The following is a 13,887-nucleotide window of genomic DNA, read 5'->3' as shown; positions in this document are numbered from 1 at the left end:
TTTACAATGAGGTATAATAAGAGTAACAGAAATACAAGTCAAACAATACAAACAGGAAAGATGAACTAATTAAAATTCTCTGGTTACAAAATTACAATGGACTTATTTGCGCTTTATAGTCTTTGTAATCACAGTGAAGATAATTTCTAGTTTACGTAAACACAGTTACTATAAGTAACACAGTTTTATACAATTTACTGCACAATATACATTATCAAAACAGTCAAATATATAAAACACCTTTTTTTCTTTACTCTCTTGATTACTTGCATGAAAGTCTTTTTTTTTTTTTTTTTGGAGATGGCGTTTCAGTCTTGTTGTCCAGGATGGAATGCAGTGGTGTGATCTCAGCTCACTGCAACCTCTGCCTCTCAGATTCACGCAATTCTCCTGCCTCAGCCTCCCAAGTAGCTGGGATTACAGGCATCCACCACCACGCCCAGTTAATTTTTTGTAGTTTCAGTAGAGACAGAGTTTCACCATGTTAGCCTCGCTGGTCTCAAACTCCTAACCTTAGGTGATCCACCCACCTCGGCTTCCCAAAGTGCTGGGATTATAGGCATGAGTCACCATGCCTGGCAATTAAAGTCATTATTAAAGACAAGATGTGAAGAAGCAAGTAAAGTTCATTTAAAAACATCAAGAACATATCACTTCATGCCCATTAGGATAACTACAATTTAAAAAAATAAGTGTTGGTGAGGACGTTGAGAAATTAGAAGCCTGACAGACATTGCCAGTGGAGCTGTATAATGGTGCAGCTGCTACAGAAAATAATATGGTGGTCCTTCCAAAAAAAAAAAATGAATATAGAATTACCATATGATCCAGTAATTCTACTTCTGGGTATATATCCAAAAGAATTGAAATCAGGATCCAAAAAGATATTTGTACACTCATGTTCATAAGAACACTGCTCACAGCAATAAAAAGGGGAAAGCAACCCAAGTGTTCACTGATGGATGAATGGATAAACAAAATTTCGTATATACCTACAATGGAAAATGTGTCCTATTTGACTCTAAAGAAATATCCTTATAGTCACATAATATCCTGCATTCTGAATGATAACATTCAGAGATGGCCAATTCTTCCATGAAGAATTCATTAAAAAAAATTCTTCCTCTAGCCATCTTACACAGCACACATCTAAAATGGTCCTAAATTTGTAAGAGCCTTTGCAAATTAAATAAAGTGAGACACATTCCACATGTACACAATCAGCATCATCATCATAAATAGTACAAATAGATTTCTCTAGTTGTCATTCTTATGCTTTCTTTTTCTTTTGATTTCTAACTTTTTTCTTTTTTGTGATTCCTAACTTTTAATAATATTTATAAATGAGTCTGAGTTCAAATAATTATGCTAGCTTATAAATAAGCAATAAGAAATCTAAAGCATAAATATGGTAATATGTTGTATTTCTTATCTGCAGCACATAGTACATGGAGATTTGAAAGTATGTTTAAGAATTACCTCTATAGAGAATACAACTGAATACAATCCAAAATAATGTACTTTATATAGAGTACCTCTTTTGCTATAATACTATCTCTCCAGAAGAAACACAAATGATTTAATAACTTCCATAGTACGTATTTCTCCACTTGAAAAATAATCTCACACTAAGAATAACTTCTTATATGCATGAAAATTATGTAGCATATTAGATAAGTTTCTAATACAGAGATAACATCAAGTTACACTTGATAACACTTTCAATGCGCTACTGAGACCACAACTATAGCAAGAGTTCTTATAACACAACTCAAATTGATAAATGATACATATAGCAGAGGAAATCAACATCAAAATATTTATAACCATAAATAGAAGATGAGCTACTAAAACAGTCACATTGTTACACTGTTTATTTCAAAATTAAGCATGCATGAAAATTACTAATTCAAACAAATCCTTAGGCACATTGATCAGCAAAAAGTGAATGTCAAGTTCCTCTGCTTGCTCTTACACTCAACACCTACAGGACTATGATAGAAACAAGTATTCTTAGAGTAACTACCCAAATAAAAGAGTTTGTCAGGTATTCCCTTAACCTCAATCTTGCCACAAGTCACATTCTGCTCCTATGATTACAACAGTTGAAAAGTTAGTAGCTAGACCAGAAAGTCTTGCTTAGAGATTCATAACTTTCTCATATTTTTTTCTCCCATGGCATCTCTCTGTCATGTTCACACAATAGCTCACTCGGTTCATTCAAGCCCAGTAACAAGTTTTACTACAATGGCAGTAAAATCTTGGAGTTTGTACCATACAGTTTAAGTAAATTACAGAGTATCTATCATTGTTCCATTAGCCTGACACAGATTTAGAGTATGAATTAGTCAGTTTAGGTTCTGCACTTTCAATCTCTGACACAGTAAGCCCCTCATCTAGCTCTGACTACTCTTGGTTTAAACACTGTTTTATATCATATATTCTTAATAAAACTCATTAGAGTTTTATTTCTGTACTTTGTCTACAGAAATTCTGTATCAGCTCATTTATCTAATTAAGATATATAATACACTTCTCTGAGTATCAATATTGACTAGATAAGCCTGGGTTTTCCTTAGCCTAATTTTTCTTGCTCTATTATTCTGTCTTCCTTTCTAACAGTATTGGGGCTAAAATTCTTAATTCTTATTTACTATCAACTCCTTTCAGTATCAGCAGCTCAAGTGGGTGAATCATAATACGAATCTACCAGGCACATTAACATACAAAGCATTCACTCAACACACATCTTATTCTAATAATTTTTATATGGAACATGTATTAAAATGACATGTATACAATTTTAATAACCATCAGACTAGTCTGGAGTAGTTATCAAATGACAATAATTTTTTGAGGAGGAGTTTTTTTTGTTTTGTTTTTTGAGACGGAGTCTCGCTCTGTCACCCAGGCTGGAGTGCTGCTGGGCGATCTCAGCTCACTGCAAACTCCATCTCCGGTTCATGCCATTCTCCCGCCTCAGCCTCCGAAGTAGCTGGGACTACAGGCACCTGCTACCACACCTGGCTAATTTTTTTTGTATTTTTAGTGGAGACGGGGTTTCACTGTGTTAGCCAAGATGGTCTCGATCTCCTGACCTCATGATCCGCCCACCTTGGCCTCCCAAAGTGCTGGGATTACAGGCGTGAGCCACAGTGTCCGGTCAAAGAGGAGATTTTTGTAAAAACAAAACAAAAGTATTTCTGATATACTTCCTATTCAATGTTGCAACATAAACAATTCAACTCCATGTAGGACCATCTAGTATACCTGAATCAATGAAATGTAGTGAACATTTATGTCAAGAGTCTGAGACAGAAAAGAGACACCTAGCTTTAAAAAAAAAATCCTCACCTACAATGTACATACTAAATAAATACTGCAATCAGACAGGAACTCAGAATAAAATATTTCCCATCATAACAACACATGAATATGAGTATATACATATATATATATATATATTTCCACATTGGGCATTTTTTTCTCTAGAAGATTTTACCTAATGGGAATATATCTTTAAAATACGAATTCAAGTCATCAATAGTATATCCTGACAGTTCTTAATAAAGAAAAAATTCCTTAGAAAGTCAAGCAGGCAGGAGCAAAAACAAACTCTTTCTCCATGAATGTTGACATTCTTATATACTAGACTAATCCAAGAGGATAATGGCGGGTTAAGAGAATGATGCTATATTAAGATATTTCTGGCTGTTTTAATAAAGGTACACTGAGAATTATTTTGTCCTTCCAATGAAGTGGTCTGAGATGAATTTTTTTTTTAAGAATACTAAAATTAAATATAGAATTTAGTGGTAGGTTGAATGATGAATGTTACTCTACATTCCAGGAAGAAGCAACAAGTTTTCTCAAAACAAGACAATTGATTATTATAATCCATTATTCAAGTGTAATTCTTCAAATCTTTTGTATAATTGGAGTTCATATGAGCAAGTTTTTTTCATCATATTGCTGCATTAAACAGATATACAGTCTTATTTTACTAAAATATATCTTACAAATAATACAATAATAATTTTTTTTTTGAGATGGAGCCTCGCTCTGTTGCCCAGGCTAGAGTGCAGTGGCGCAATCTCGGCTCACTGCAACGTCTGCCTACCGGGTTCAAGAGATTCTCCTGCCTCAGCCTCCCAAGTAGCTGGGACAACAGGCGCACACCACCACGCCCAGCTAATTTTTGTATTTTTTGTAGAGACGGGGTTTCACCATGTTGGCCAGGATGGTCTCAATCTCCTGACCTCGTGATCCACCCACCTCGGCCTCCTAAAGTTCTGGGATTACAGGCATGAGGCACTGCGCCCAGCTAATAATCTATTTTATTCATTCAAACAAGCAAAGTCTTTTGAGGAAACTGTAAAGTTTCCACTCATATCCATAAGGAAAGTAGAACTCTTAATAATGCAATTAAATGTTATTCACTAGGTATATTTACATCCAAACGGAATCATTACATTGTTGGTTAAATTTTCACAGGACTCAAAGGACAGCTGTCTATCTTCATAGAGATAAAAATCAAGGAGGAGGAATATTCACAATCCTTTTGAGTTAGAAAAAGAAAGATCGAGAAAAGAAAAAAATGGAGAGAGGTAGACTTGGAAATGCATTCTGAACTCATGACATTATATATGAACTTTGATATTCAATACATTTTCAGCACTCTCATAATATTTTTTAACATGAGTAGTCAATCATTAAAGAATCAATAATCTTCAAGATATTCTTGTGTTTATTCCTCACAAAATTCTCAATGACTTATTAGTGAATCCTGTGGGAGGGTAGATTACATGTGATCTGGGAGATGGATTTCCTATAAGGACACATTTAATTGTATGCATTATATGTGTCATTAAAGAAGGCACCTGGCAGCGTTCAATTTTCTTTACTCTGCTTCACAGGCTTAACTAGTTTTAATAATTTTTTTAATAAACAGTGATATTATTGGGAAGGTGTGTTCATAGATAGTATGCATATTTATCAGTAAATATAAAACTGTAAAAAAATTCATGAAATAGAAAGTGACATTACTGTAGAATATATGTATTAGAAAGATATGCTAATAAAGAATGGGACTGACTGATGAGCAAAAAAATTAAAAACTGAAATCTATAAAACTCCTCAAATTCCTGTGCCATATGTAAAACATTAGAAATATATCTAACATATTCAAATGTATATTGTTATCACAAATAACTACTTTATATTTCTAATTATAATTACAAATAATTGCTATAAATAATATATTCAAAAAACTTCAAATTGTTGTAAACAAATTCAATCTGTCTTTCCCAAGCAAATCAACTACTAATCATCTTCCTTGGCTAGTAGCTACTGCCACATTGGCTAGATATTATCAGCCATCAGCATTCTTCCTCGAAAATCGATCATTAATCATGACATCATTCCTTCTAAAATCTATTCTATTTCTAAAAAGAAACTTTTCTGTCAGACTTCAATACATGCAAAACACAGTATTAGAAAAGAAAAAATTGTTGTACCTTAAATAAGTTTTCAGATAAAACTCTTTTGAGAGAAGGAACACTAATAATTTATACTTAATACTGAAAGCAAAATACTCACAAAGAAGGATCTTGTACGAGATCTTTGAGATTTATCCCACTGCGATCTTCTGCAAGATTCCTGAAGCAACTATCACTCACTAAATAAGAATGGGGAAAAGAAAAAAAAATTAATTTTTGTTTACATTTCATTTAAGCTGTTGCTGACCAAAAGACATTTTGAAATGAAAAATGGCTTTTTTTAAAAATTTTTCACCAAATATTAATATTGGTTTATTTATAGGCCTGGTGAATTTAGCAACAAATGTTAATATTCTAAACCAGCCAACATTTCAATAACAATCCACTACTTTAAGCACACCAACTCTATATAAATACATTATATAAAATAATAAACATATCGGTCTAAATTTTGTTCTTACTGTTACAAGATTAATTTACTAGTACACAGTAGCAAGTCATTGCCCCACAACAACTAGGAAAAAAAGAGACAAACTACAAAATCATATTTTTAAAAATATTGGTGAGCAATGGAAATAAAAAGGATAAACTAAATTTGCAGGATGATTGATGATTAATATCTCTTAAGTCAGTTAATCCTGCTGATTATTTTAATTTCTGGAAGGATTTGCCATTTAGACACAGGCTAGATAAGAAAGAAGGACACTACTAGGGAAAAGAAAAACCAGCACAGCTCTTGATAATTTGTAAGCTGGCATGAAAAACTGGAACCTGATGAAGCCCAAAATTACAGACAGTTTTCCCCCTGAAAAATTTGCTGAGTGCCAGAATTACCTAAGAAGATTTGGGGCAGCAGTTGGGAGAATAGGCCATGGGGCAAATAATAATCCCTGTAATGTTGTGGTGATTAGAAGTCAAAGTCACACTAGAACAGATGGAGCCTACCACTGTGAGGATAAAATTTTAATAGGTCTTCCCACAAGATATTTGCTCTCAACCAAAAGCATCCCCTTAGTGGGTGGGGAGCAGGAGGAAATGAGTAAAGTGAGCAGGACCAGAAAGGTAGAGTAAAATCTCCAACAATTTTACAGTATATAAATACAAAGTCACCAGACAGAATAGTCTGCAACACAACAGCTCTTGTCATTAGGACATTTAAAATCAAAGGCATTCTAAGTGTATCAAAAGCTGCCACCCAAACTTGATGCAGTAAGATTCATAATTGAGTTGAGGTGGTTAGCACTTGATCTTATCTTTCTAATACAGAATTGAAGAAAAATAATATTTAGTTCAATTTCTGCTGCTCTATTTTAATCAATATTTGGTATACGATAAAAATTACAAGGTATGGAAAGGGGCACAAATGTGACTAACAATCAAGGGAAAAGAGAATAAATATAAGCAGACCCACAGATGATATAAAGTTAGAAGACAAGGACTTTAAGAAAGATCTTCAAAGTAGATGAAAAAAGGAAAACTTCAACCAAGAATGAAAATCTATTTTAAAAATTAAATAATGATTTTATATCTGAAAAACACTATCTGCAATAAAGCAGTTGGTGGGTGGGTTTTACAACTGACTGAATATAGCAAAGCACAGATTAGTGAATTTGAATATAGGCCAGCAGAAAATATCCACACTGAAGCAGAGCATGAAAAAAATGAAATGAACAGAGCATAAGATATATGTGGGAATTAAACACTTTAACACAAATACAATTCCAGTTAGAATAAAGTAGACAGAAAGTGAGGAGAAACAATACTTTCAGAAAAAGTTAAAAATTGCTGAGACTAGCCTAAAACTGATACAATATATTAACATTCTGACTTGGGAAGTATGGCAAACACCACACTGGCAAAGGTGAAAAAAACCACAATCAACACTCAAAATGCTGAAAATCAAAGATAACAAGAACACTTTAATAACAGTCAGAGGGAGAAAAAAGACATATCACTTTCAAAAGAAAAACAAGAAAACCTAAAGATGAGTTTTTAACACAAACTATCAAATCCAGAAGACAATGGGACAATATGTTTAAAATACTTGAGAAAAATTATGAATCCAAGTTGTACCTTGATAAAATATCCATCTAAAAATGAAGGCACCCATGTGTGCCACTTGTGAACTCAAAGATTGGCTCAACCAAGACCTGCTACAACTACAGTCGGTGCGCAAACAGGGAGTCTGAGGGCCTGAGGGCTGGCCCACCCAGTGCGCACCACAAATGATGACCTCATGAACTCCAGTGGTAAGGCCACCATGTGCCTCCAATAACTACCCAGGAGCCCAAGAACCAACCCACTGCTAACACTGCCAGCAACTGTGCACAACCCTTAGGAGCCAAAGAACAACCCAACAAATATCCCTGTCCCCAGACAAGTCTTGTCGCTGACTCCATGAACAACCTCACCTGAACCCTCTTGGGAAACTGCAGACACTGCTAACATTATTTACAGCCAAAGTAATCATACAGAGACTACACTAATGCAACCACCTGAACCAAAGCCAAAACACTCTACCCAAATGACACTATAGATATGACTACAGAAAAAAGTTTACCTAAAAAAGCGAATCCAGAAAACTGAAAGAAGAAATTGCTAAACATATACACAGTTATAAATGTCGGGATGCAAGACACACGAAAAAGGAAATATGACACTGCCATAGAAATACAATAATTATCCAATAACAGAGCCCCCAAAAGAAAATCTATGAAATACCTGAAAAAAATTTAAATAATAACCTTTCAAAACTCAGTAGATACAAAAGAACACAGACAGAAAATATACATAAATCAGAAAAAAAAAAACAACCTGGTGATCTAAATGAGAAATTAAATAGAATGTCATAAAAAACAACAACTAAACAGAAATTCTGGAACTGAAGAATTCAACAATTAAAATAAAAAAATACACTTGAAAGCTTCAACAATCAAATAGATCAAGCAGAAAATAATTTTAGTACTTGAAGACGGGTTTTTAAAAATAACCCAGTCAGACAAAACGAAAAAAAAGATTTAAAAAAAAATGAATAAACCTTTATGACATGGGAAACCATCAAGTAAATATTCACATTTTGTGAATTATAGAAGGAAATGAGTGTAGAAAAGGCATAGAAAACTTATTTGGTAAAATAATAGCTGACAACTTCCCAAAGCTTTAGAGAGAGACATCAAGATCCAGAAAGGTCAAATATCCCCAAAATACTCAACTCAAAAATGTCATCTCTGAGACACATATCTCTCAAACTGCCAAGAGTCAAAGACAAAGAAATAATTCTAAAAACAGCAAAAAGCATCAAGTTACATATAAGGGAATCCCCTTCAGACTAACAGCAGATTTCTCAGCAGAACGATTATAAGCCAAGAGAGAAAAAAAAATGGTTTAAAGTACTAGAACAAAAAAAACCTACTGATTAATAATACTATACCCAACAAAGTTACCTTCAAAAATGTGCATCCAAATGGATCTAAAGAGGGCTTACAGACCATATTTGGTCCAACTGTAGCTGTTGGACCAAATATGGTCTGTAAACCATTTTAGATCCATTTATTGACATCAGCACATAGAACATTCTACAAGATAGACCATATGTTAGGCCACAAGACTGGCCTCAAGAAATTTTCAAAAATCAGTATCATATCAAGTGTCTTCTCAAACTATAATAAAGTAGAATCAGAAATCAGTCACAAGAGGAACTTTTGAAATTCTACAAATACATGGAAATCAAACCATTAATAAGTTTAATAAAGAAAAAAAGAGAAAAGACCCTGAGAAACTTATGGTTCAATGAAGAAATTTAAAAAGACCAAAAAATTTCTTGAAACAAATTAATATAGACACAGCATGCCAAAAACTTATAGTGTACTGAAAAGTAGTACTAAAAGGGAGGTTTACAGCAATAAACACTTAAAACGATTTGAACAATTTCACTTTATCAATCTGACAAAGCATCTCAAGAAACCAGACAAGGAAGAACAAGCCAAACCTAAAGTAAGAAGAAGGAAAGATTAGAGCAGAAGTAAATAGAGACAAAAACCCACAAAGGAGCACATGAAACATTGGTTTTATGAAAAGATAAACTATATTTACAAACCAGTAGCTAAATTAATCAAGAAAAAAGGAAGACCCAAATAAGTAAAATCAGAAATAAAAAATGAGACATTACAACTGATACAACAGAAATACAAAGAATCACTAGAAATTATTATGAACAACTACACACTAAGAAATTAGAAAACTTATATTAAATGGATACATTCTTGGACACATATAACCTCACAAATTAAATCAGGAAGAAACAGAAAACCTGAGCAGATCAATAATGAGTAACGAGATTAAATCAGCAATAAAAAAGTCTCCCAACAAAAAGCCTAGGACCAAAAAGCTTTAAAAAAAGAACACCTATTTTGCTGAAACTCTTCCAAAAAATTAAAAAGGTGGAAACTCTCCCTAATTCATTCTATGAGGTCAGCAGTACCCAGATACCAAAACCAAACAAGGATGCAACAACAATCACAAAGAAAACTAGAGGTCAATAGCCATGATTAGCATAGATGTAAAAATCCTCAACAAAATACTAGGAATCTGAATCCAACGGCACAACAGAAAAAAAAATACACTATGACTGAGTGGAATTTATCCTAGGTATGCAAGGATGGTTCAACATATGAAAATCAATAGATGTGCTACATCACATCAACAGAATGATAAGACGAAAAACAAATCATACGATCATCTCAAATACAAAGAAAGCATCTGATAAAATTCAACTCCCTTGATAATAAACACTCTAAAAAATTAAGTATAGAAAGATTATACCTAAACACAATAAAAGCCAAATATGAAAAAACCCAGCCAATATCACACTGAATGGAGAAAAGCTAAAAGCCTTTCTTTTAAGAACCAGAACAAGAAAATATATACTTTTACAACTTGTATTTAAGATAGAACTGGAATTCCTTATAAGAAAAATTAGGCCACAAAAGGAAATAAAGTTCATCTAAATTAGAAAAGAGAAAGGCAAATTGTCCCTTTTTGCAGATGACATAATCTTACATGTAAAAAATCCTAAAGATTCCTCAAAAAACTCTAGGAAGAAAAATAACAGAAACTGGGGATTCCAAAATGGGGAGGTTGGGGTGGAAAAACTACCTATTGGGTAAAATATTCACTAGTCAGATGATGGGTAAACTAGAAACCCAAATCCCACCACAATACAATATATATATGTAACAAACCTGCACATATCCCTCCTGAATCTAGAAAAGGATAAAATATCTTAGAACTGCTAAACAAATTCGGTAAAGTTGCAGGATACAAAATCAACACGCAAAAATCACTGATGTTTTTACAGAATAATGAACTAGCTGAAAAAAAAAAGAGGAAAGCAATCCCATTTGCAATCAATACCTGCTAAAAAGAATAAAATACCTAAATGGTGTTGGAAAATTGGATATTTATATGCAGAAGAATGAAAGTAGATCCTCCTCATCACAAAAAAATCAACTCAAAATGGATTAAAGATTTAAACCTGAGACCTGAAATTACAAAATAACTGCAAGAAAGCATATAAGAAATGCTAGGCAAATATTTTAAAGATTTTAAAGGCACAGGCAATTAAAAAAAATAGAAAAATGGAACTATACCAAACTAAAAAGCTTCTGTAGAGCAAAATAAGAAGATCAACAGAGTAAAGAAATATAGTCTGTTGAATGAAAGAAAATATTTGCAAATTATTTACCTGACAAGGGAATAATGTCCAGAATATATATGGAACTCACACAACCCAACATCAAAAAAGCTAATTAAAAACTGGAAAAAGAGGCCGGGAGCAGTGATTCATGCCTGCAATCTCAGTACTTTAGGAGGCCAAGGCAGGCAGATCACGAGGTCAAGAGACCGAGATCATCCTGGCCAACGGGGTGAAACCCCATCTCTACTAAAAATACAAAAATTAGCCGGGCATGGTGGTGCGTGCCTGTAGTCCCCAGCTACTCAGGAGGCTGAGGCAGGAGAATCGCTTGAACTCTGGAGGCAGAGGTTGCAGTGAGCTGATATCGAGCCATTCGACTCCAGCATGGGCAACGAGTAAAACTCTGTCGCAAAAAAACAAAAACAAAAAGAAACTGGGAAAAGAATCTGAATAGACATCTCAGAAGAAAACATACAAATAGCCAACAAATATATGAATGAATGCTCAACATCCCTAGCCATCAGGGAAACATAAACCAAAACTGCAATGAGATATCATCTCACCCCAGTCAGAATGGCTACTATAAAAGACCAAAGATAACATATGCTGGTGACGACGAAGAGAAACAAGAACTTATGCATTGTTTGTGGGTATGTAAATTAGTACGGCCATTATGAAAAACAGTATGGAGATTCCTCAAAAAGTAAAAACATAATTACTATCTGATCCAGCAATCACACTAATAGGCATTTATGAAAAAGCAAGGAAATCACGTATGTCAAAGGGATACTTATACTCCCATGTTTACTACAGCATGATTCACAATATCCAAGATATGGAATCAAACTAAACATACATCAACAGATGAATGGATAACGAGAATGATGTGGCATATATACAAAATTGATTGCTATTCAATCATAAAAATAACAGAGAGAGAGAGAATTAAATCCAGTCATAGGCAGCAACATGGATCAGCCTGGAGGACCTTATGTTATGTCAAATAAGTCAGAAAGATAAATACTGCAATGTTCTCAGGCATATGTAGTATCCATTAAAAAGAAAAAGAGGTCATAGAAGTAGAGTAGAATTATGGTTGCGAGGCTTAGAAGGGGAGTGAGTAGGGAAGGATGGGAAGAGGCTGGTTAATGAACATAAACTTAAAGCTAGATAAGAGTAAGGACTGGGCGCAGTGACTCACACCCATAATCCCAGCACTTTGGGAGGCCGAGGCAGGCGGATCACGACGTCAGGAGATAGAGACCATCCTGGCTAACGTGGTAAAACTCCGTCTCTGCTAAAAATACAAAAAATTAGCCGGGCGTGGCGACGGGCGCCTATAGTCTGAGGCAAGAGAATGGCGTGAACCTGGGAGGTGGAGCTTGTAGTGAGCCAAGATCATGCCACTGCACTCCAGCCTGGGCAACACAGCAAGACATCCTCTCAAAAAAAAAAAATTGGAGTAAGTTCTAGCCTTTATAGTACTGTAGTATAAATATGGTTGACTAGAATTTATTGTATATTTTCAAAAAACTAGAAGAGAAGGATTTGAATGCTCACAGTAAAAAGAAATGATAAGTGTTTGAGATTATGGATATGCTAAATACCCTGATTTTATAATTACACACTGTGTAAATGTATTGAAATATCACTCTGTAGACCATAAATATGTACAATTACTATATGTCAGCTAAAAATAAAGGCAAAATGTGAAGGTGAAATAAAGACTTTCTAGGAGAGTAAAAAAATTGGCTAATTTGCTGCCAGGAGCCCTGACATACAAGAAATGTTAAAAGAAGTTCTTCAGAAAGAAGAAAAATGATTATCAGTCAGAAACTAAGATATTCTTAAATAAAAAGAAGTTCTTCAGAAAGAAGAAAAATGATTATCAGTCAGAAAATAAGATATTCTTAAATAAAGTGCATTAGAGATCAAATAAATGAAGGTAAAGTAAAAACTTTTCTTTTTCCTAATTTATCTAACATAATAGTTTGTTCAAAATAATAATAGCAACAATGTATATGATTATGTAGGCTTATATATACACATATTCTTCTGCATGTTTTATAAAGTTAAATGAATTTCAGTAAGGATACACTGGGTGGAAGAGAGGAATTAGGATTATTTTCTCACACTACTTGTAAATATAGTGTTATTGGACTTGGTTTAGTTGAAATGTATATTAAAAACTCTAGGATGACCATTAAAAAATAAAAACAGGCAGGGCGTGGTGGCTCATGCCTGTATTTACAGCACTTTGGGAGGCCGAGGTGGGCAGATCATGAGGTCAGGAGATCAAGACCATCCTGGCTAACACAGTGAAACCCCGTTTCTACTAAAAATACAAAAAGTTACCTGGGCGTGGTGGCACGCACCAGTAGTCCCAGCTACTAAGGAGGCTGAGGCAGGAGAATCGCTTGAACCCAGGAGGTGGAGGTTGCAATAAGCCGAGATCACGCCACTGTACTCCAGCCTGGGCGACAGAGCCAGACTCTGTCTCAAAAAAATAATAAAAATAAAAAAATAAAAACAGAGGCATAACTGATACGCTATGACAAAAGAGAAATTCAAATTATATAAAATATTTAATTAGAAACACAAAAGGCAGAAGAGTAGGAGACAAAACAAGAACAAAGGTCAAAGGCAACAAATAAAAACGTTTAAAATATGGTAGATATTAATTCACCTACATCA

The 13,887-nt window shown here is 34.1% G+C and overlaps 1 protein-coding gene across 28 annotated transcripts in view; it reads right to left on the bottom strand.

The window, feature by feature from the left end:
• The window catches only part of GPHN (gephyrin), a 734,546-nt gene that overhangs the window by 547,371 nt on the left and 173,288 nt on the right, over positions 1 to 13,887 (bottom strand). For all 28 annotated transcript variants that reach the window (XR_013395171.1, XM_077938281.1, XM_077938262.1 and 25 more), the window contains 1 exon segment: positions 5,599 to 5,677. Coding sequence is in view for 26 of the 28 variants with exons in the window: in XM_077938262.1 (XP_077794388.1) it covers positions 5,599 to 5,677 (79 nt within the window). In the remaining 2 variants the exon portion in view is untranslated.

Source organism: Macaca mulatta, chromosome 7, assembly GCF_049350105.2.
Source record: "Macaca mulatta isolate MMU2019108-1 chromosome 7, T2T-MMU8v2.0, whole genome shotgun sequence".
In the NCBI taxonomy this organism is placed as follows: domain Eukaryota; kingdom Metazoa; phylum Chordata; class Mammalia; order Primates; family Cercopithecidae; genus Macaca; species Macaca mulatta.
The sequence above is the reverse complement of the archived record's forward strand: the minus strand, read 5'-3'. Positions and strand labels throughout refer to the sequence as shown.